General features: G+C 41.8%; 1 protein-coding gene across 4 annotated transcripts in view; it reads right to left on the bottom strand.

The window, feature by feature from the left end:
• GALNT17 (polypeptide N-acetylgalactosaminyltransferase 17) overlaps window positions 1-23974 on the bottom strand; it is a 285432-nt gene that overhangs the window by 176111 nt on the left and 85347 nt on the right. For all 4 annotated transcript variants that reach the window (XM_039508488.1, XM_039508489.1, XM_039508490.1 and 1 more), the window contains exon 3: window positions 7237-7403. In XM_039508488.1, the coding sequence (XP_039364422.1) occupies window positions 7237-7403 (167 nt within the window). The remainder of the gene's footprint in view (window positions 1-7236; window positions 7404-23974) is intronic.

The following is a 23974-nucleotide window of genomic DNA, read 5'->3' as shown; positions in this document are numbered from 1 at the left end:
TCAAGGTGAAAGAGAGACAGAGTTTTTTTGACAGACAAAACCCCACATGCACAGCATCACTTTCTGACATGTTTTTGTCAGAAGGAAAGCCATTAATGTTGCATGATCATGGATTTATAGGCCACATTAAACCAAGGGTGTTGGAACAATTTTCATAGTGTGGGAGCTGAGAGCCATTGAACCACACTATAAACCTTGTATATAATGGAAACTACTTCAAGCCAAGGGGTGCGGCAGCACCCCAGCACCCTTAGTTCCAGCACCTCTGCATTAAACAATGACAAGATTTTCAAAACTAGAGTTCAAGTTTCTCTGCTGAAGGAAGGAGAAAACACTAATGGGCGTTGTAGGAGGAAGGCAGAAGTTTAATGTGCCCAAGAGTGACAGAGGGAGAAGGAGTATTAATATGCTCGTGCAGACATACCTGTGCTAGCTGTATGCTAGCAAGCTTGCTAAAAATAGAAGTGAGAATGTTGACGTACAGGCTACAGCCCAGTATGTACTTGCTTGTACAACCTGTGCTGAAGCCCAGGTCACCATGACCTCGCTTCTATTTTTAGCAAGCTCGCTAGAGTCCAGCTAGTTCAGGTACATGTACTCGAGCTGCCATTCACATCCCCAGCTGCAAAGTAGACATATTCTTAGTGACGGGTGAACCTCAAGTGGCTTAGAGTTCTAGTTTGGTACAGATAAGCACCTAAGATGCTTGTACAAACAACTTGGATTGGCAAAACTGCAAGAACAGACCTATGTGCAATGCTACATTCTTTCTTTATTTTATCTGTGCAGGGTTCATTTGGTAAATAAATACCAACTGTATAGCAGCTAACACTGATGGTCCATATTGAGATGGGACACCAGGAGGAAAACTCAGGTCTGGGTTGGACTTTGGATTTCGACTCTCAGCCCATCCCTGGTTTGTCTCATTAGAAAGATAGGTCCTACCTGTAAAACTTAGGTACAAGTGTAAGGAGTGAATATCTGTCCCCCCACTGAAGTCAGCGGCAAAACTCTCATGGCCTTCACTGGAGCCACAGTTTCACCCAATGATCCAGATTTCCAGGTGAGCGGGGGCTGGTAGGAATCTGAGATTTTGGGACCCTCACATGCTTTTAAATATACAGCCATGTCCATCCCATTGGCGATCAACTGCAGCCTACCACTCACCTGGGATCTGTGAAGCCTGCACTGCTCAGTTTCTGCAGCAGTTGATTTTGCACCATTCCTTCTAGACAAACTCTGCTGGACTGTAAATCAGAAGTCACTCTCACATCTAATCTTAATCTAAATCACGGTAAATTACTCCTAATTTTACCTTGCATTTGTTGGGTTCAGCAATCATTTTAGTGACTGACATTAGCATACAAGGAAAATAACTCAATGCCTGCCAACACGGCATTGTCAGAACATGCAGCTTTAGGCTCTGAATCCAGAGGGCTCTTGCATTTAGGTCAGTAGCAGCAAATTTATTCTCTGTCATATAAATTAAGGGCTGCTTTATCCCAAAATATTGCATCTTTGTGGCGCAGCCCAGAGCCACATGATGTAATAACTTTGAGTTCGGAAATAGCATGCCAGAAATTAGATGACTTCAACAAAGGGAAGGAGGGGGAAGCCTCCCCTATGAAGTTGTCATTCACATAAATTGGTTACCCTGCCCTGGGCTTTGCTATTTTCAAGGCTTCCTGCTAATTAGAGTAGGGGAGAAAACGTCACACAGTTCAGAGAACTGACTGCAGTTCTGATCAGTTTTGTTGGGCACTTCGTTATAACATTTTGCCCTTCCACATCACCACCGACGCCCAGAAGATTTAAATGAGCTTCACAAAAACACTAAGTCTCACAGCATCTCTATGAGACACTTTAGCATTATATCCATTTCACTGTTTCTGTTTGTAAACTGAGGATCACAGAAACAAAATGACTTGCCTAAGGTTACAAAGTGAATCAGGAGCAGGGCGGGCGCTGGAACTGGGGCTTCCTGGTTCCAGATCCATTTTTCTAATTACTGGGCTATCTAACCGTCTAGCTCCCCACCATGGTATTTGAGCATGTGGACCTCACATGGCTTACAGATGGGTAGTTTGAGACAAATTCGACACTGTGATGGAGTTCAGAGTATGCATCTCCATTCGAACCCTATTCTCCACATTGGTGCCCATTCTGCTCTTCCCTTGAAGAGGGCTGGATGGATTCTCTTTCAGCTCACATCCATGTATTTTTTAAATCATGTTTAAGTTGGAGGTAATAAGTATTAGTACAAGAGGAGGTGAATTTTTTGTATTTGACATTTCATGAGCAACTTCAAGCTGAGCTGGACACTCCTAGTAAACATGCCAGTAGACTCCATTTCAATGATCTCTTGATTCCTATCTGTCTCAATTAATCTTTAGTGGAAGATGAGTCCCAGGAGCTAGAAGCCCTAGAAACCAATATATCTGCTGCTCTGGTAAAAAAATGGTCTGGCTGGATATTCAGGTTATGTTTGTCATTGGTAATTTTATTGTGCCACCAAAGCTTTTGGTAACCTCGTGGTCTCCAGCTGTTACCTTCCAACTGATATCAGTTATACTATCAATTGGAATTGATAATACAGAAGGCTTGGCCAGCTACATAGGCATTTGAGAAGGTTACGTCTGGCTCATCTGCTAGTACCAAAGATTTTGGCTTTGAGGATATTGGTTTGATTTTCAGCCAAAGTAATGTGCAAGAAGCAGAGAGGAACAGTAGACACAGTGGACGAGAAGGGCCATCTAACTGATTAGGCTGGCCTATCGCTGAACTAGAGTTGGGGGGGACCTTTGTAACAAGACTTGGAAATGGGCAAAACTGAGTTTCCACATTTAGTTGTGAACCTTTTAGGTGAAGCTAAGGCAAGGGAAGCAGCTGCCAGCGAGTGAATTAGAACATATGGATAAAACTGTGCAAAATGTGGTGACTTAGGCTGCATTATGCACCATGCCTTGGGTTCAATAGACCCCAACACACAGCAAAACCCACAGGGATACAAACCAAACGGTTTGCCATGCCCCTATGTACATTGGTCAGGTCTGCACAATTCTAACCTGGCCACAGTCTAGCCAGCATAATAGTAGCTGTAATTAAACAATTTGTTAATTAGAAGATCTGAGGTACCTTGGGATTTGTGTTGGCTAAGGCAACTTTGATGCCTAACAAGACTTGGAAGGCTCTTACATTCATGTAAGTCTATTAAAACCTTCCCCTTTTTAATGCACTCTTCTTCCAAACCTGTAAAACAGTCAGCTCCCAAGAGAACACATAGGAAGCATTGTTATTGCTGAAATGAGCTGAGGAGCAAGATAATGATATATCCAGTCACAGCGAATATTGTTATGCTGAAGTAAATTACAACCAGTCATATGGATCACTGAATGTACCTAGATATTTTAAGTAGCCTTTTATCTTGGAGTTTTCTTTTATAGTATGAGTTTTCTTTTCAAAGAGATATTATTACAGATTAAAAACACTTACAGAGAGACAGCAGAAAGGCAGGCTATGCTTAAGCAACAGTCTCAGACAAGGTGTGTGCGTGTGAGATAGCATATTGTCTCAGGGGCATATTCTGTATGCCTCCAGCGACCTAGGAAATGTGTTATCACTCAGAAACACAAGCGGTGTAGCGTCTTTGCAATTATAAACCAGCGCAACAAAAAACCAAAGGCAAGTACAAAACAAGTCTTTACATAAAAGTAGAGCATGACTTTCAGTGGGGAAAAGTTTCAAAACTGAAACTCTCTCACCATTTGCCTTTAGGGGGGGTAAAATTTTGTTGCAGTACATTTGGGTTTCTATGTTTACAATTCAGGTCTACCCATTAAGAATTGTTACATTTAATACATCTCTGTAATACATTTGTATAATTTTATGTTTGAGATGTTTATTGTATATATCACCGTGTAGTGATGCAAGGAGGAAGAAAAATCTAATATGTCTTTAAAAATCAGTTTATTCTAATCTGGAACCACAAACATCAAACCATTGGATGGTGTACCAATAAGGCAGAGTTAAGGATGCTTGAGTGCCTGAACTGTGTGTTTCTTACCTTTTCATGCTGGGATTTCTTTTAAATGTAATCTTAATTCTAAACTTAATTTTAAATTTCCTGGGTGTTGTTATTCTTGATTTTGGGATAATTAAAACATCCCTATAATGTCTTTTACTCTTAAATTACTAAGATATACTCTCAACCTCAACTCCATCTTAATGTAGTTATGCAGGGTTTTTTGTATTTTATACAGAGACACACACACACGCCTCCAAAATATGAAAACCAGGAAGAAGAACCATAACTTTTTGAAAGCCACTAGTGATTTTAGATTCCTCAGTTTTTGGGTGCCCAGCTGGATATACCTGAAAGGGTCCTGATTTTCTGGAAGCTCAGAGTATCTGCCCTGTGAAAATCAGGTTCCTTTGAGGTATCTGAAGTTTGGCATCCAAGATCTCTAGGTCAGTGATTAAAGCTGCATACCTACAAGTCGTCTTCTCACACAGCCCCTCAGAAATACAATCTGCCCATTCATAAGCATCAACAACAAACCAGCCATACTCAACCACAAAGTCATACCCTGAAAACTTTAACTCTGACCTCTGTTTATTCCTAGGATTCCTGGAGAATTAATCATTATTCACTATAACCTGTAGTTTAGAACGTGGAATTATTTCCCTGTCAGAACCTTACTCATTTTATAATATCCATTTGTTTGTAATATTAGAAGAATGAACCCTAAGATGTTGCTCTTACTATGAGTAACTATTTTCTATCACTGAGGCTTCTTGGGCATGTATCAGTAGTGTGGTTTGTGGCGCTCTGGTATGTACGTTGCTTTGTATAATTTATTATAATTTTGGCATCTTGCAGGAAGGCAGAGTCAAGGTTATCTGGCTTACCATCGTGACGCCGGCTGAGGAATGCTGCAAAGGGCTCTGATGTAAATCGGAGTGCTTTGACAGAGCAGCAAACATGTACAGTGACACAAGCCAACACTTTCTGGGGCTCTAAAGTTAACCAAACTCAGTCTGTGCCTCCCCGCAGCATTCCCCCCACATACTGAATAACATTCGGGTTTCTATCCACCGTCTGACCTGCCCACAGAAAGCACTGCCTGAGTTAGCACAGTCTTCCTCAGAGCAGATGCCAGTGAAGATGGTGCCTTTTAATCTCAGCAGCAGATAAAGAATGAGAGTTATTAATTTTGTATTCTCATTGCCAGCTGCGGTCTCTGCTATTCAAGGGAGTAAGGGTTTTTAAAAGGATTCATTTCGTTGTCCTACTCCTTTCATAAGTGTCTCCAGAGCTTACCAATAGCATTTGTTACAATATTAGCTTCAGTGCTGCATACTAAGTGGCTGACAGAGACTGTTTAGATGCATATTTCTTTGCACAAGGCAGGGACTATGGAAGATAAATAATTAATACACATGGGTTCTCCTTTAAGCCATACTTCACTCTCTATCCAGTCAATGCAGTGTAACTTAGTAGGGTATGTGCAGGATTTCATTTTGATATTTTCTGAGATTTTTTCCCCCTGTAAAACAGAGGATATACCAAAGACTGCAAACACAAATCACCTTCACCTTTCTTTACTGGTCAGATGAGGAGAGAAATGCCCAGCTTGTGCAAATCACCAGTGATTTTTGTTGACTTCAATGAAGCTGTGTTGATTTCCATCAGCTGAGGTTCTGACCACAGTCTGTCCTCTCCCCCCGCCAAGCAATTATTATAATTCATCAGTTTTCTGTGGTGCTTATTACTGTAGTGCCTATTTTACAGGCTTGAGATGCTTACTTTATTCCAGTTTTATCTTGTCACATCTTAAATGCAACCTCTCAGTCTTCTTTGGAATGAAAAATCAGCTATCATCCCCCCGGTTCTTCACTTCCAGTTGTAATGCATCACAGGATGTAGAGCCCATAATTATTTGTATTATTTCAGCCTATGCAACAGATACTGCTGATTTAACCCGTTGCTAGTATTCATTAAGGTTTAAAAAAACAATAAATATTTAAAAATTGAACGCTATCTGATTGTTTTCTATTTTTATAATTTGTATCATTAGAATCAGGGTGGAGGAATAATTTGGACTTTGAAAATACAAGCATAGAACCCCCATAAAAACTCAAAATCCAGATAGACTAAGAATCTCAAAGGCAAGAAGAGAAAGTGTATCGAGAGAAATTGAGAACAGATTGGTCCCATGGATGAGACACAAGAAAACCTAGGCTCTATTCTCTGATCTGCTGCATAATCTCAGGCAGATCACTTCCTCTTTGTTTCCTCTTCTACCCTTTGCCTGTGTATTTATTATTATTATTAACACCACCACCTAGCTCTTATGCAGTGCTTTTCATCCATAAATCCCTAAGTGCTTTACAAATGGAGGTTGGTATCATTATCCCCAATTCACTGATGGGGAAACTGAGGCACAGAGAGGGGACGTGGCTTTCCCACGGCCATTCACAAGGCCAGTGGCAGAGCCAGGAGTAGAACCCCAGTCCCCTGAGTCCCAGGCCGGTGTTCAATGCATAAGATCATGCTACCACATTTAGATTGTAAGGCTCAGATGCTCAAACGTATTTCGGAGCCTAATTCTCATTGAAATCAATGGGTGTTAGGCTCCCATCTACTTTTGAGCATCTGAGCTTAAGCTTTTGGGGGCAGGGACTGCTGCTTACTATGCATTTGACAGTGCTTACAGTAATAATAATAATTAATTAATGCTTGTTAGCCTCCTTCCAATCCACTGAAATAGTTCTTCTCATTCTCCTGAAATACAGATTGCCTGCAAATTTATTTAGAAGTCTAATTTGAGGTTTGATTTTGGTTCTGCTTATACCACTGCAGCTGATGGAATGCACGCTGACCGAGGGGTTGGAAGAACTGTACGCTGAACAGCACCTGATCTTCCAAACCACGCAGCTCTTCACATCATGAAGCCACTGTCCTCCCAGGGGTGGCTCCAGGTCCCAGCACACCAAGCGTGCCTGTGGGAGGTCCACCGAAGCCGCAGGACCAGCGGACCCTCCGCAGACAAACCGCCGGAGGCAGCCTGCCTGCCGTGCTTGGGGTGGCGAAATCCCTAGAGCCGCCCCTATGTTCTCCTATCGCGTTGAACCTCTTTATGTGGTTTTACTCCCCAAGGGGAAAAAACAAACGTCCTACTGGACCTTTTGGGGATCAAGTGCTCCATGTTTCTTAAAGAGCTCAGCCTACCTTACCTTCATCACTGTTGTCGTCCACAAGGATAATTTCTTTCAGGAGGTGGGCTGGCGTGTGATTAACAGCGCTGTGCACTGACCGCAGGATCACTGACAACGCTTCATTCACAAAGATGAAAATAATGGAAATCTGGGGCAGATCCTTTGCATATTTCAGCTCTTTGCACCTGTAGCATGAAAAGACACAAAAAGAAATTGGGTTAACAGGATGCACGCTGCAGTGTTAGAAGCTGAGCACACATGCAAAATATTGTAAAGGGCAATTTATCAAGCTTTACGACTGCGAAGTTGCATATTCTTGCAGACCCCATGTACCACCTCTGCTCTACATTACAGGCATAGCCCCCTGTGTTTTAGGAACACAGAAATTGCCACACTGGATCGGACCCGTGGTCTCCAAATATAGCCAGTGCAACTGGGGAAAATTTCCCTCTAAGGAACCTCAGGGAATATGGCTAACTAAGAGGTACAGTTAACTACAGTTGGGTAAACCAGGGATGAGAGAGACAGAGAGAGAATTACAGAGACACAGATTTCTTTTTTTGTATATTTATTTTTCAAATGTTCTTTCAACATGGCAAAAGCCTCTGACTTTATAATTCAAAGTAAAGCCTCCATTCTGATTTAGCTTTAAGATGAATGGATGCTCAGAAATTTGCCTTTTTCTTAAGCTGCACTAGTGTGTTTCTTTCTATTTGGTTTTTGGGATTTGCCAGAAGGAAAGTGATTTAGTGATCTATGGTCAAACAGCTTTAGCAAATGTTTGCGATGCTCTTTGCTGGCTTTCTTATGCGTTTTCTCTTCCATGGGAACATTCTACTCGAGTGTCAACTTGAACTGGCATCTCTGCACTTCACATCTGTACGTGAGTTTTTATGCAGTTCCATAAGTACCTCCAGTGTTTCAGCATTAATTGCTCAAAATGAGCTTTACTTTTATGGCTTAATATGTATTTAGCTACTTTTCTCTGTGCTGGAGCTGGGAGATTTTCACTCTGCAGCCAAGTTTTTTACTGACAACCCGCAGGTTTATGTTACATGAACAGCTACACCTGAGTTTGTGAACAGGAGCACGAAGAACAGGAATAAAGTAGTCAGAAATGGAAGAGATCTTTCAGATAATTAAATCTGTTCCCCTGCAAAGGCAGGATATAGTGTCCCAGTGAGACACAACAGATATTAAATTAATGCTGCCTTTGATCCTATCCAATCTTAACACATTCATCACAGGATGCAAACAGGTGACCATATACAAATCCATTACTGAGTACCAAGGCGATATATAATAAGTAGGGCTGTCGATTAATCACAGTTAACTCATCTGATTAACTAAAAAAATTAATTGCTATTAATTGCAGTTTTAATCGCACTGTTGAACAATAGAGTACCAATTGAAATGTATTAACTATTTTTGGATTTTTTTCTACATTTTCAAATATATTGATTTCCATTACATCAGATAATAGAAAGTGTACAATGCTCACTTTATATTATTTTTATTAGAAATATTTGCACTCTAGAAATGATAAACAAAAGAAATAGTATTTTTCAGTTCACCTCATACAAGTACTGCAGTGCAATGTCTTTATCGTGAAAGTGCAACTTGCAAATGTAGATTTTTTTTGTTACATAACTGCACTCAAAAACAACAGCAGAGCCTACAAGTCCACTCAGCCCTACTTCTCGTGCAGCCAATCGTGAGGAGAAACACGTTAGTTTACATTTATGGGATAATGCTGCCCACTGCTGAATTATGTCACCTGAAAGTGAGAAAAGGTGTTCGCATGGCACTGTTGTAACTGGCATCGCAAGATATTTACGTGCCAGATGCGCTAAAGATTCCTACACCTCTTCATGCTTCAGCCACCATTCCAGAGGACATGCTTCCATGCTGATGACGCGCGTTAAAAAAAATAATGCATTAATTAAATTTGTGACTCAGCTCCTTGGGAGAGAATTGTACGTCTCCTACTCTGTTTTACTCGCATTCTGAGATGTATATTTCATGTTATTGCAGTCTCGGATGATGGCCCAGCACATGTTCATTTTAAGAACACTTTCACAGCAGATTTGACAAAACGCAAATAAGGTACAAATGTGAGATTTCTAAAGATAGCTACAGCACTCGACCCAAAGTTTAAAAACCTGAAGTGTCATCCAAAATCTGAGAGGGATGGGGTGTGGAGCATACTTTCAGAAGTCTTAAAAGAGCAACACTCCGATGCAGAAACTACAGAATCCAAACCACCAAAAAAGAAAATTAACCTTCTGCTGGTGGCATCTGACTCAGATAAGGAAAACAAACATGCGCCGGACCTCACTGCTTTGGATCATTATCGAGCAGAACCCATCATCAACATGGACATGTTGTGGTGGTTGAAGCATGAAAGGACATATGAATCTTTAACGCATCTGGATTTTTTAATCACGATTAATTTTTTTAATTGCTTGACAAGGCTAATAATAAGGTCTCTCTCGTGAACAAGAGTACTCAAGCCTTCGGAGCCTCCCAATGGCTGGGAGCTCTGGACATTCAGGTAATTAATCCCCTCTCACCTGCCTTTCGGTGACCCTCTAAATAAGGGTTATCTTCCTCTTCCTTATGAATCCTGTTAGGAGGATTCTATCACCATAGGGCCAAAAAAGAGAGAGCCTGGGACACGAAGTCTGCCTTTGTGAACTATGCAGAACCACTTACTACTAGGGCTAAGTGAGCCCATTGGGATAAAATGAAACCTGACCTGGACCGTTGTGCAAAACAACCCAAAGCAAACTAAACCACTGAGTTTCAGAAAAAGTCCAGTTAACAAGTCTCCATTCCCTAGCCCCCTACCAGGAACCATAATGCTGCATTATTGTGGGCCGGATTTTAAAAAGCACCCAGCATGATGGGAGCACACTGGATGCAGAGCTCTCTCAAAAATCTGTCCTGAAGTGTCATAATGGGAACTGCTGGTATGTTAAGAGGGGCTGAAGATCTAGCCAATCGCTTCTACGTACTGAAACGTTTTATACATATATACCCACAGAGAATACATCAAGTGATTATTGAACTCCTTTAGGTAACTTCACCAAACCTTCCTGCTTTTCTTAAAGTAAATGGGGAAAGGAAAAGGAAAAGAAGAAAAAGAAAAGGGCACCAGCCTATGCAAAGGGCCATTCTCAGTATTATCTGCGAGAGATTAGCCGTAGAACACCTATTAATGTTAGCTGCAATATAATTAGTATTTATTTATCAAATGAATCCTGTGCAGATAAAACAAAGAAAGAATGTAACAATCTCTATGACATACAGTTTAAAGTTTGTTGACTCTTGGGATCAATTACTTTATTTTTAATTTTGCTAGATGTTTCTTAGGCCACAACAGGCATTGTATATGCTCTGAAATGGGAGGGAGGAAAATCAGAAAGATTTCCACAGCAAGATAATTGCCAGATGGTTTATACGTGAACTTTCTTTAGTAGAACAAGTACCTCATATGAAAATAAATCTGTTTTTCCATTGTAACAACTGCCTTCACCCTAGCTGATGCAGCCTCTCCAAAGGGAACATAAAATCATCAAACAGAAACAGATGCTAAAACAGCTCTTTTGGGAAGCATTTCTTTCTAAAATGCATCAACAAATGGGCTAAAACAAAAATTGATCCTCAAAATATCAAACTGAACTAAAGCAATTTTCTGATTTAAAAAATTGCTCCTGTGTCCTCCAATACACAATAAACCGTGTAAGTGGATAGAGACAGAGAGATATGGAGATAATGCTTTATTTTAATTGTGCATACCTCTGCACTGTTCTTCCTCAAGACAGGCTATTCTGGTGGTATAACCTGCTCAGTTTGTGACTACTCACAGAAACATCCAAACCAAGTGATTTAAGGTTCGCCCACTGTTCATTTACATTCACCCTGCACCACACCTGTCATATTCCATCTGCCCCGGATTATGGAGGACAAATGGATAGAGACGGGGACAACAGATACCAGGATCGTTAATGTGCATAATAGTGAAATCCTCATAAGGCAACCTGGCAGGAGGCAAGGTCTTTCCATAAATACAGTGCTCTCATGTGGCCATGGCTGGAGCCACAATGGGAGGCAAAGTAGCAAATCAAAAACAAAATCTCCAAGCAGCTAAAACAAACTTAAGCATCAGTCTTCTTTCAGTGTTCTGCCTTCACTTGTTGGCACAAGGAGTAGCTGGTTCAAACGTAGCACTCGGCCTGCAGCCACGTGCAATTGTTCTTCAGCTCCTCTAGGGTACTCAGCGATGGTTTGTTATTGACAGACTGACGTGTCAACAAATACTCATGTGTTCATTCAAGAAAACAGCTGGTGCTTTTGTTCTCTCATGGGGCTGAAGGAAATAAAAAATTTAAAAAAAACCCAACAACCCACAGTGTTTCAGCTCAGCCATAATTAGAGTGGCCAGTGGAGAACTTGTTAAAAGCAGCAGAAATAATGAGGGGTACATTACAGCGGAGGCAGTTTTATTTTTTTCTTAGCACTTGCAGTAAAAAGGGACTGATCTGAGCTTCATGCTTTATTTATGCAGACCATGCGGCTCAGTATAGTTACACGCTGTGGTTTGGGAGGTTGACAGCTCCACTCTTAGAAATGTTTCTTGCACATTTTGAGATATTAGTGTAGGAGCAAAGGATCCGTTATACCCTATAAGCTCATCAGTCTGTCAGAACCTGAGTACTGCCGTGACCTGTGGCCATTACTGGCGGATAATGAGAGGAAGTTGGAATGTCTGTAATGGATAGGGTGAGAGAAGAATTCCCTGCCAACCTGGAACATGACTATGCCCCGAAGCATGAGATGCACTTATTGTCATCTTAGCAGATATAACTATATTGTTATAAGAAAATTCAGCCCCTTTCAAAAACAGAGAAACGCGTTACGTGAAAGATCTGTTGTGCCTCTCATTAATTGAGAAGAATGAGTCTTCAATGGCCAGTGTCCTTTCAGAAGCTCACCAATAGCAGAATGAACAGTGCCTGGGGGGAAATGTCAACAATACTGCAACATTTTAACAATGCTCAAGCTATCAAAATGATCTTTTACACCAGGGGTTGTCAACTTTTCTCTTTCTGATCCCTCCCCCCGCAACATGCTATAAAAACTTCATAGCCCACCTGTGCAACAACTGTTTTTCTGCATATAAAAGCCAGGGCCGGCATTAGGGGATAGCAAACAGGGCAATCACCTTGGGCCATGGTGAGTCTAATGCTGGCCAGGCTCAGTGGACCCCTTGAAATCTGCTTGCGGCTGCCAGGGGGTCCCGGACCCCTGATTGAGAACCACTGTTTTAGACTTCTATATTAATACAGGAAACACAATCCCTGGACATGGTTCAAAGTGGCTGATTTCCAGACAAAGCCACAAAATTCTGATCCAGATCTGAAATGTTCCCAAGGTCAGTGGGAGTTGGATTTGGAACACTGGTTCAGCTTGTTAGTGAACTAAGGACCCAAACCCCAGATCTGGAATTTAACATTTATAGGAGTGTCCAGATCTTGGATTTTGGCTCTAATTCGGGAATGAGTCTCTCTCTAATTATAGTTTATGTATCTATATGGCATTTCTTGTGGGACCAGCAGTGAAAATACTATAATACCATGACAAAGGATCTTCTCATGGTAATTCTGGACCTAATCAGAAAGAGGAAATATATCATGATAAAGCCTGTTTTTGCATATTTCCAGCCTAATACTGCAGTCCAGAAATTTACTAGGGTTTCAATAACCATAAAACATTTGTTTTCTTACCAGAACAAAGTGTCTTTGGAGGTTCTTCAGAGATACTAATAATATATACACAGATTTTAAGATCAGAAGGGCCCATTATGATCATCTAGTCTAAGTTTTAACATGGCCCCACTTGGTACTTCGTTAAGAGTTATCTTCTGACTTCTTGGTGCAATACCTTGACTTTGTCACAAAATCAACCTCTACCATGATCCCAAAAGATCACTCCCTTCCCGCATTGGTTAGACAAGTAGAAATCTGAGGATGAGATTATTTCGTCATACTCCCAACCCACATCCAATCCATCTGTCTGTTTCATCCACGTATTGCAACTTGTCTGATACACACATTGTGAACAATCTTTGGCATGGATTGCTGTCCTTGCTATTTGTCTGTTTAGCTCCCAGGGGGCCCTGATCCTTAAATGGGCTTCTCAGGTGCCACCATCCTATTTAAATAAAAAAACAAGTGATGAGACAGAGAGGCCTTCCAACCAGCAGCGAAAGGATTAACGAGATCCTATGACGCTAGTTAGCCCCATCCTGCTGTACCTGCAGCCAATGCCAAACCTGGAGGGGGAATAAAAGGAGAGAGAGCCTGGCTCCGTTCAGGGCTAGCTGGCCTGGAAGGAAGACAGAGCTCTGCCTCAAACAAGCTTCGCTTGCAGAGTTGCGGAGAGACGAGTCTGCTAGCTGGAGCAGCCACCGGGGAGGAACAATTAGACCCCAAGCAGTAAGGAACGCATGAATCAGAAACTGCTTGGAAAGCAAGCCTGAGGGGCAGGAACGCCCCCCTGGAGGACTTGGGGATGGTCGAGTACTAAGCTAGGTTTAGTTTTTCTTGTCAAACATTTTGTGGCTAAGCTCCTCAACCCCACACAGAAAGTGATAAAACTGGAGGGACAATTAGCCAGTGGGCTGGAGCTCAGCTCAGTGGGCAGCAGAGAGAGAGAGATTCTCCCCAGCCCGGGAAAAACACTCTAACACTATTTTTTGTATTAAAAAAATCACATTCTTGTATGTAAAGTGGGGTCGAGACTGCGGTCTAGTTCTTGGTATATGCTGAGAGGTCCTTGCTTGCATTATTTACTCCCTTGTAGGGGAACAGAATAAAAATGCTGATAACTGAACACAAAATTAGACTCCGATGAACATCAGAGTATTTATACAACAATAGGTTCTGCTAAGCGTCCAGGAGTTTGGATTCTTTTCTGTACCTTTTTGCTATGGAATTTGGGCTGGGAATTTTATGAGAATGGGATTTGTCAACATTCCTAGTAATAGCGAGGCGTGGATCGAGTCTGCTGCCTATCATAGGGCTTCCTGTCGCTGCTGTAAAGAGGAAGCACAGAGATGCTTTTAAGTACAAAATGAGCTTTTGGAATCTCTGGAATCACATCCGCGAGCGTGTGCAAAACCACAATGTTTCTGGCTTGGGTTTGTTGAAGATTTTGCATGAGTTCTTACTCTCTCTGGACCAGTTTGCTCATCCGTACCCAAAACTATAGAAAATTGAGGTGTAACACCAGTGAGGCTATCAAAAGATTTCACCATCTTTACTCTGAGCTCTCAAAGGCCTAAAGCTTCAACTCTGCAGAGGAGCCATTGGAAAGGCACTTGAGCCTGACCCCTTCTGCAAAGCTCATCTCCAGCTCTGCATCCGTATCTCATCTTCTCGACATCCCAAACACTGACTGATCAGCATTAGTGAGTTGTGAACCAAACGGCAAGTCTAAGAAATGTCAATGCAAATGTGGAATGTTGTTGTCAATGCACCACATACAAATCCATAACCTCCCCCTCTCCTGCTTATGTTGGGATGGTTATGGTATGTAAGACTCTGGTCCCAACTCTACTACATTTTTGCCATGTTATGAAACCATTTTTAAACGTTGAGTTTAAGAAAAAAATCTTTCCATCATTATGGAGGCAAGTTTGATAGGGGCCAAAGTTTGGTTGAACAGCTTCTCCAAACCCTTTTTAGGACTGAATCACTATCTACTCTTGATTGTAAGGATTGGTTGATCCGAATTACACAACCTACTATTAAGAGAACAAAAGGGCAAGCAATGAAACCGAAAGACAGTCAAATTTAAAATTGGTGAAAAGAAATACTTTAAAAAACAATGCTTCATTAACATGTGGAACTCCTTGCCACTAGAGACCAGTGAGGTCAAGAGATTAGACATTTATATGATTAATAAGATCAGCCAGAGTTACATTTAATTATAAGTGATATAAATCCTCATGCTGCAGGGCATAAGCCAATTTTAAACAGGTGGAAGTTAATGAGACACTTCTACAATTATTCCAAACTTAGCCACTAGAGTTTTGTTTGCACTTTCTTCTGAAGAATCTGGTACTGGGTTCCACTACAGACAGGATACTGGCCTGAACTAGTGTCACAATTCCCAAGCAGGCCAACTACTTGGGGGCCTGCAATTTCTGCACCCTATGGCCCCATATTGATTCAGTAACTCACAAGCCAGCCAATCTTCTACCATAGAGGCAAGGAAGAGATTGTTCATCTTAAATAGGGCTAGCTGGCCTGGCATGCATGGGAGCAATGGGAAGGGTGAGAAAATTCATGGTGCAATTTTCCCATCCCATAAAGCAGCATAGGGCACCAGAGATGCATCATCCTTGCATCATCAACACTCCCATACAAGCCATGACATTTTAATACCTTTGTCTATACAAACTTTTTTATTTAAACACACATCCATGCCTCGTCTCTCCACCTACCCAGCAGACTGCCAGCAACCCTGACACTAGCAAACAGAATTAGGAATGTTTACAACAGTCCACACATTCTGGGGCTATAGGCAAATTTAATAATCCTTCCAATGGATGAGAAATGGACACAGCCCTGCCCATGAGGAGAAATCATCTGCGAAGCATTCTTTATTGAAGCACTTGGAGCATTCTGCAAACCATTTACATTCAGTGGTAAACACCAGCATTCAACCATTGTAGAGTCAGTGCCCAACAGAAAAACCAGCTAGGATGCCAAAATTCCAAAACACCATGGAAACATTAAATAAAAAAGGGAGAGGATACCCCACATCAGCTGGTAAAGGTCCATCATATGATAGCTCACCAGATGTGCATATGCATTCACGACAATCACTTAGAATAATTGCTACCTAATACTAATTACTGAGAGTACTGGTATTTTGGGCAAATTCGAATATTAATTCTGAGTATCTAACAAGACTGTGCAACTTTAAGCCTCAATGAAGCACGAATTATTACCTCCATTTTACAAGGAGGAAATTGAGGCACAGCAAGGTTAAGTGACTTGCCCAAGAGATGGCAGGTCATTCTCAGAGCAGGAAACAGAAAAGCATGCAGCTTTTAATTTAATATAGATTCATACTTGACCATGAACAAATGCATGAAGGAAGAGAACATTCTATACGTAAAAAGATGTATTATTAATTATACCTGCCAAAGTCTCTTTCACTATTCAGCAATCTCTGTCCATAGGTGGCCCCCATCAGCACATCAAAGTACCTCATAGGAATTCATGAATTTATCCTCCCAGCATCCCTATAAAGTAGGGAAGATTTATTTTCCGTTTTTCACATGGGAAACTGAGGCATACAGACAAACTGTCTTATCCGTGGCCACACAGGGAGTCTGTGGCAGAGCTGGGAATTGAATTTACATCTTCTGAGGACAGGTCTACATTTAAAGTTTAGATGGGCATACCTATGTTGCTCAGGGATGTGAAAAATTCACACCCCTGCACACCACAGCTATGCCAACCTAAGCCCCAGTGCAGACACAGCAAGGTTGATGGAACAATGCTTCCGTCACTCTATCTTTTACCTGCAATGACAGAGATAAACCTTCCACCATTGCTGTAAGAAGTGTCTACTCTCTGGCATGACAGTAGGATACCTACATCTCTTTAGCTGCGCTGCTGTAGCTCCTGGCGTATTAACAAGCCCAGAGTCTCACTCAAGAGTTTAACCGCAGCCTTCGTCCCCTTTAATTAAGACATTAATTATTTAAGTTCCACAACCCCCCATCTGAGGTTAGCATTATTAGCCCTTTAAACTGTGGCGCACAAAAATTAGGTGGTTAACCCCCAGGTCACTGGTATGGAGGAACAGAACCCAGGAGTCTAGACTAAAATCACTAGACAACTTTTAATTCTCAGACTGGGGTTACAGATGAGAATTTTTTTAAGAAGTATGAAAAATGCTCTATCAGAAAATAGCTGAATACACACATTCAAAAGCGGGACAATCAGCGAGTTATTTTAAGTGCCTATACACAAATGCAAGAAGCCTGGGGAACAAGCAGGGAGAACTAGAAGTCCTGGCACAGTCAAGGAATTATGATGTAATTGGAATAACTGAGACTTGGTGGGATAACTCACATGATTGGAGTACTGTCATGGATGGATATAAACTGTTCAGGAAGGACAGGCAGGGCAGAAAAGGTGGGGGAGTTGCGTTGTATGTAAGAGAGCAGTATGACTGCTCAGAGCTCCAGTATGAAACTGCAGAAAAACCTGAGAGTCTCTGGATTAAATTTAGAAGTATGAACAACAAGGGTAATGTCGTGGTGGGAGTCTGCTACAGCCCACCGGACCAGGGGGATGAGGTGGACGAGGCTTTCTTCCAGCAACTAACAGAAGTTGCTAGATCACAGGCCCTGGTTCTCATGGGTGACTTTAATCACCCCGATATCTGCTGGGAGAGCAATACAGCAGTGCACAGGCAATCCAGGAAGTTTCTGGAAAGTGTAGGGGACAATTTCCTGGTGCAAGTGCTGGAGGAACCAACTAGGGGAAAAGCTCTTCTTGACCTGTTGCTCACAAACAGGGAAGAAATAGTAGAGGAAGCAATAGTGGATGGGAACCTGGGAGGCAGTGACCATGAGATGGTCAAGTTCAGGATCCTGACACAAGGAAGAAAGGAGAGCAGTAGAACAGAGACCCTGGACTTCAGAAAAGCAGACTTCGACTCCCTCAGGGAACTGATGGGCAAGGTCCCCTGGGAGAATAACATGACGGGGAAAGGAGTCGAGGGAAGCTGGCTGTATTTTAAAGAAACCTTATTGAGGTTGCAGGAACAAACCATCCCGATGTGTAGGAAGAAAAGTAAATATGGCAGGAGACCAGCTTGGCTCAACAGTGAAATCCTTGCTCGTCTTAAACACAAAAAAACAGCTTACAAGAAGTGGAAGATTGGACAAATAACCAGAGAGGAGTATAAAAGTATTGCTCAGGCATGCAGGTGTGAAATTAGGAAGGCCAAATCATGCTTGGAGTTGCAGCTAGCCGGAGATGTTAGGAGTAACAAGAAGGGTTTCTTTAGCTATGTTAGCAACAAGAAGAAAGTCAAGGAAAGTGTGGGCCCCTTGCTGAATGAGGGAGGGAACCTAGTGACAGAGGATGTGGAGAAAGCTAGTGTACTCAATGCTTTTTTTGCCTCTGTCTTCACAGACAAGGTCAGCTCCCAGACAGCTGCACTCTGCAGCACGGTATGGGGAGGAGGTGACCAGTTCTCTGTGGGGAAAGAAGTAGTTCGGGACTATTTAGAAAAGCTGGACAAGCACAAGTCCATGGGGCCGGATGCGCTGCATCCGAGGGTGCTAAAGGAGTTGGCCGATGAGATTGCAGAGCCATTGGCCATTATCTTTGAAAAATCATGGCGATCGGGGGAGGTCCTGGGTGACTGGAAAAAGGCTAATGTAGTGCCCATCTTTAAAAAAGGGAAGAAGGAAGATCCAGAGAACTACAGGCCAGTCAGTCTCACCTCAGCCCCTGGAAAAATCATGGAACAGGTCCTCAAGGAATCAATTCTGAACCACTTAAAGGAGGGGAAAGTGATCAGGAACAGTCAGCATGGATTCACCAAGGGCAAGTCATGCCTGACTAACCTAATTGCCTTCTATGATGAGATAACCGGCTCTGTGGATGAGGGGAAAGCAGTGGATGTGCTATTTCTGGACTTTAGCAAAGCTTTTGATACAGTCTCCCACAGTATTCTTGCCAGCAAGTTAAAGAAGTATGGGCTGGATGAATGGACGGTAAGGTGGATAGAAAACTGGCTAGATGGTCGGGCTCAACGGGTAGTGATCAATGGTTCCATGTCTAGTTGGCAGCCGGTATCAAGTGGAGTGCCCCAAGGGTCGGTGCTGGGGCCGGTTTTGTTCAATATCTTCATTAACGATCTGGAGGATGGTGTGGACTGTACCCTTAGTAAGTTTGCATATGACACTAAACTGGGAGGAGTGGTTGATACGCTGGAGGGTAGGGATAGGATACAGAGGGACCTAGACAAATTAGAGGATTGGGCCAAAAGAAATATGATGAGGTTCAACAAGGACAAGTGCAGAGTCCTGCACTTAGGACAGAAGAATCCCATGCACTGCTACAGACTAGGGACCGAATGGCTGGGCAGCAGTTCTGCAGAAAAGGACCTAGGGGTTACGGTGGACGAAAAGCTGAATATGAGTCAACAGTGTGCCCTTGTTGCCAAGAAGGCTAATGGCATTTTGGGTTGTATAAGTAGGGGCATTTCCAGCAGATCGAGGGAAGTGATCATTCCCCTCTATTCAGCACTGGTGAGGCCTCATCTGGAGTACTGTGTCCAGTTTTGGGCCCCACACTACAAGAAGGATGTGGATAAATTGGAGAGAGTCCAGCAGAGGCAACAAAAATGATTAGGGGGCTGGAACACATGACTTATAAGGAGAGGCTGAGGGAACTGGGATTGTTTAGCCTGAAGAAGAAAAGAATGAGGGGGGGATTTGATAGCTGCTTTCAACTACCTGAAAGGGGGTTCCAAAGAGGATGGATCTAGACTGTTCTCAGTGGTACCAAATGACAGAACAAGGAGTAATGGTCTCAAGTTGCAGAGGGGGAGGTTTAGGTTGGATATTAGGAAAAACTTTTTCACTAGGAGGGTGGTGAAGCACTGGAATGGGTTACCTAGGGAGGTGGTGGAATCTCCTTCCTTAGAGGTTTTTAAGGTCAGGCTTGACAAAGCCCTGGCTGGGATGATTTAGTTGGGTTTGGTCCTGCTTTGAGCAGGGGGTTGGACTAGATGACCACCTGAGGTCCCTTCCAACTCTGAGATTCTATGATTCTATGAAAATAAGCACTTAAAATAGCCAGTGGTCTTGATGAAGGTCTGCGTACAATACTTTACAAAAATGTGCCTTGATGCTATAGAGAGCTAAGCACCCTCAGCTCCCGTTTGACTTAATTGGAAGATGAAAGCACTCAGCACCTTGCAGGACTGGGCTGCAACACTGAAGTCTTGGAGCCAGTAGTTCCAAATTCTGTTCCTGGCTTTGCTACTGAACTGTCGAACATGCTCCCTGGCTCAGTTTATTGGAGGTCTTGCGTCCCATTAGTGTACTCACCAGTAAGGTGGGAAGAATATTGACTGAACACAAAGGGGTTTTCTGAGACTTTTACTTTAAAGTGCTTTGAGATCTATGGAAGTGTCAATTGAACAAATCTAAGCTTTGACATTCTCTGTTGGGCACATCAGATGTTCATCATGTCATTTAAATGTAATATGGTGCCTGAGAATCCCAGTTCATTTACTCTAGGTTAGCACTTGATACTGGTGGGAGTTTAGTGAAAAGCGGCTCATTGCCTCTTTGCTGTGCAGATCAATATACAACTGCTGGAATCTTTGCCTGTGAAATTTAAAGTGCAATTATTTGTATATAACATTGTTATAAGAACTTCTTATCCTAGTGGGCATGTAATTTTGTAACCTATCCTGTATGCGGTAAGGACAAATGTATAAAGTAGGTGACTATAAAGTTTGCATGGCCTGGAATAGCATGAGGAATGATACCATTGCTGTGATAGGTATTATAAAAATGATAAATTTAAAAGAAATAACTGAGTTTGTAGATAATTCTTTTCTCTAATAACGGATCCACATTAGACTGCCTAGAGGGTGATTTTAGGACTGGTAAGATTAATTTTTGCCTTTTACTAGTGTCTCTAGAAGTTTTCATATAAATTCACTTAATATCTATCATCGAACTGGTGAGTCTGTACCACTGTGGTGTTGCTGAGCAGTACTTGGCAAGCTTTCAATTTGTTGCCTCGTGGAATCTGAAATCGAAAAAGTCTTTAAAAAACAGAATCAACCCACGGAAGCCAGTCTTGACATGATCCACACAAATATTTCCATTTCTCGTACCTCACCTCATACATCACTATCAGCTCATCATAACTTAATTGCCATATTGCATCACAAAAGCACAGTTTAATGAGACGGTAGCTGTGTAAGCTTGCTTTGGGATGACAGCTGGCAAATAGAAATGCTGTGGTTGGTGATAATATTACTTTGTTCTTCTACAGACATTCCAAGGATCTGCAAACACTCTTCAAACATTAGTTAAGGTTAGTTATTAGTTAATTAATAATTAACTCTTAAAAGGTATTCCCTCGCCCCCTTTCACATTTGGGGAAAATGAGGGATGGAGCAGTCTAGTGACTTCCCTAAAATCATACCATTAATTAATGGCAGAGACAGAACGAGATCTCAAGAGTTCTGACTCCTGATCTCCTTGTTCTAAATTCTCAGACACCATGCTTCCTCTGATTTTCCTGTTCTAAAAATAATAGGCAAGATTCATCCCTGCAAAAACTCCATTGGGACAGAGTCTGCTCTCAGTGACATAGGTGTAAACCCAGAATAACTTCCCTAGCCTAATGAAGTTACTCACGAGTTGAATTTGGCTGGTTATTTTTTTCCCCACCAGGAAAAAGGCAAGGCATAGGGGTGGAGGGGAGAGGTATTGTAAGGCTACCACTCAGTGTAAGTGTCAAATGGGGATAACACTATCCTACTTCCCAGGGATGCTTAGGGTACGTCCAGACTACCCACCGTATCGGTGGGTAGTGATCGATTTCTCGGGGATCGATACATCACGTCTCATCTAGACGTGATATATCAATCCCCGAACGCGCTCCCCGTTGGAACTCCACCGGAGCGAGCGGCAGTAGCAGAGTCGATAGAGGAGCTGCGGACGTCGATCCCGCGCCGTGAGGACCCGAGGTAAATCGATCTAAGATACTTCGACTTCAGCTACGCTATTCACGTAGCTGAAGTTGCGTATCTTAGATCGATACCCCCCCTAGTGTACACCAGGCCTTAGACTGATGAATTTGGCTCAGCGCTGCTAGAGAACTGCATGGTTGTACAGATTTCAATAGCTATTTGGAGCTGTTGGCAGGGATTTTAAAAGCACCTAAATGAGTTAAGTACCACTTTAAGTGCCCCACTAGGCACCTATTCATATCTTCAGGCATATAAATACTTAAGAACATCTGGCCCCAGGTGCCTAACTTGAGTAGGCGTTTATGTAAATCCCACACATTTTTAAAAATACAAAACATGCACATTTGTTGCCATTGTAACTGAGGGACTAACCAGCCATAGTAGAGGCAAGTTTTCTTCTCAGTGGCTGTACAGATTCATATTTGTTATTTGGATATACAATGAATAGTTGGGTATATATCTGATGCATACCAAATACAATGTGCATACTATACACATACATCAATGAGGCCAGTAAGAGTTTACTGAATATAGGAGATTTTCAGCTCAAACAGTATTCAACCACCGGGACACAAGATATAGAAGTGTCCAAACCAGCTACAGTACAGGAATCTGGATTACAACTTCCCCAGTGTTCAAAGATGTTTGGATTGGTTATTTTGTTTTGGGCCCTTCATTAGTAGGAGACCCTTTTCAGTATAGACATAATTTGTTTGCACTGACATATATGTTTTATTGATACAGCCGTGAAGCCATGGGAGATGAGTTCTTACACATCAATATCCAATGCGGAGTTGATTGGGCAGAATGCTTTTGTCATGATCAGACTGCAAAGCACAATAGCCGAAATATAATACACGTTATAAATCATGCTCAAATCTTCTTTTAACCTGTTGACTGGGCTTTTATTGCATGCAGGTGCATATGTCTGCATGTGTGACCATGCTTGTTTTATGTTCTCTAATCCAGTTCTCACTTTTTCCCCCGTAATACATTGTTGCACATGTATGAACTACTACAGCATCTTTATTGTTTGCGGTCTTCAAATCTACGCAGAATTCTCCCTAAACTATAGATACGCATTAATTCCATAAATTAAACCTATCAATCTGAAGAATGCACTTGCTCTGCACACATATCAGGTTTACTCAGGATATTAATTGATTCTCATTTTCATCTGCGAAGATTATGAACAGGCTTAAAAGAAAGAAAACCTTCAGACTGCTGTTCATGATGACTTTCCTAATCATGCTGCATTCTCTGATGTGGAGGCTTATTTTAGTTTGTATTTTGCTGATTCAGTCGCACGTCTTCTTGTAAAAAGAGTTATCAATAGAAAATCAATTACATAATTTATGAAGTAGAGGGAAAAGTAGAACCTCTTTCTCCACACAAACATACTCTTAAATGGCTTAAAATAGGATGGTACATGGATAGCTGAATGCTTAAAGAATTCAGAACACATGTATTCAGGCAAATATTGTATCTCTGATCTTTAGCAAATGTTATAAGGAAAATGTTTAAAAATTAGGTAAATAGATTAGAGGTTTAAGCAAGATACATTTGAAAGATTTCCCCATGAAATTTGCATTTTAATGTACCTATTTTATTTGCAGCACACAGTAATATTTAAGTTATGTGACAAATTATAAAATAAGGAAGTACTGAAATATGCATTATAATTTAACTATACAAGTATATAGGGACATTTTAAAGTGCACATTATTTACTAAATAGGAGCAGTTATGTTCCGAGAAATGATCTCCTGAGCAATATGTAAAAACAAAACATACAAAATAAGATTATTTTTGTAAGATGTTCCCATAATTATGTTATTGCAAAACAAGTAGAAACCAGTAATGAAGGCACCAGAGTCATTATGGAGTTACCAACAACAATTACAGCCTCCACCCCACACACACACTTTGCCAAAATA

This window comes from Mauremys reevesii, linkage group 20 (assembly GCF_016161935.1).
Source record: "Mauremys reevesii isolate NIE-2019 linkage group 20, ASM1616193v1, whole genome shotgun sequence".
Classification (NCBI taxonomy): Eukaryota; Metazoa; Chordata; order Testudines; family Geoemydidae; genus Mauremys; species Mauremys reevesii.
Note: the sequence above shows the minus strand (reverse complement) of the source record. Positions and strands in the feature narration are given on the sequence as shown.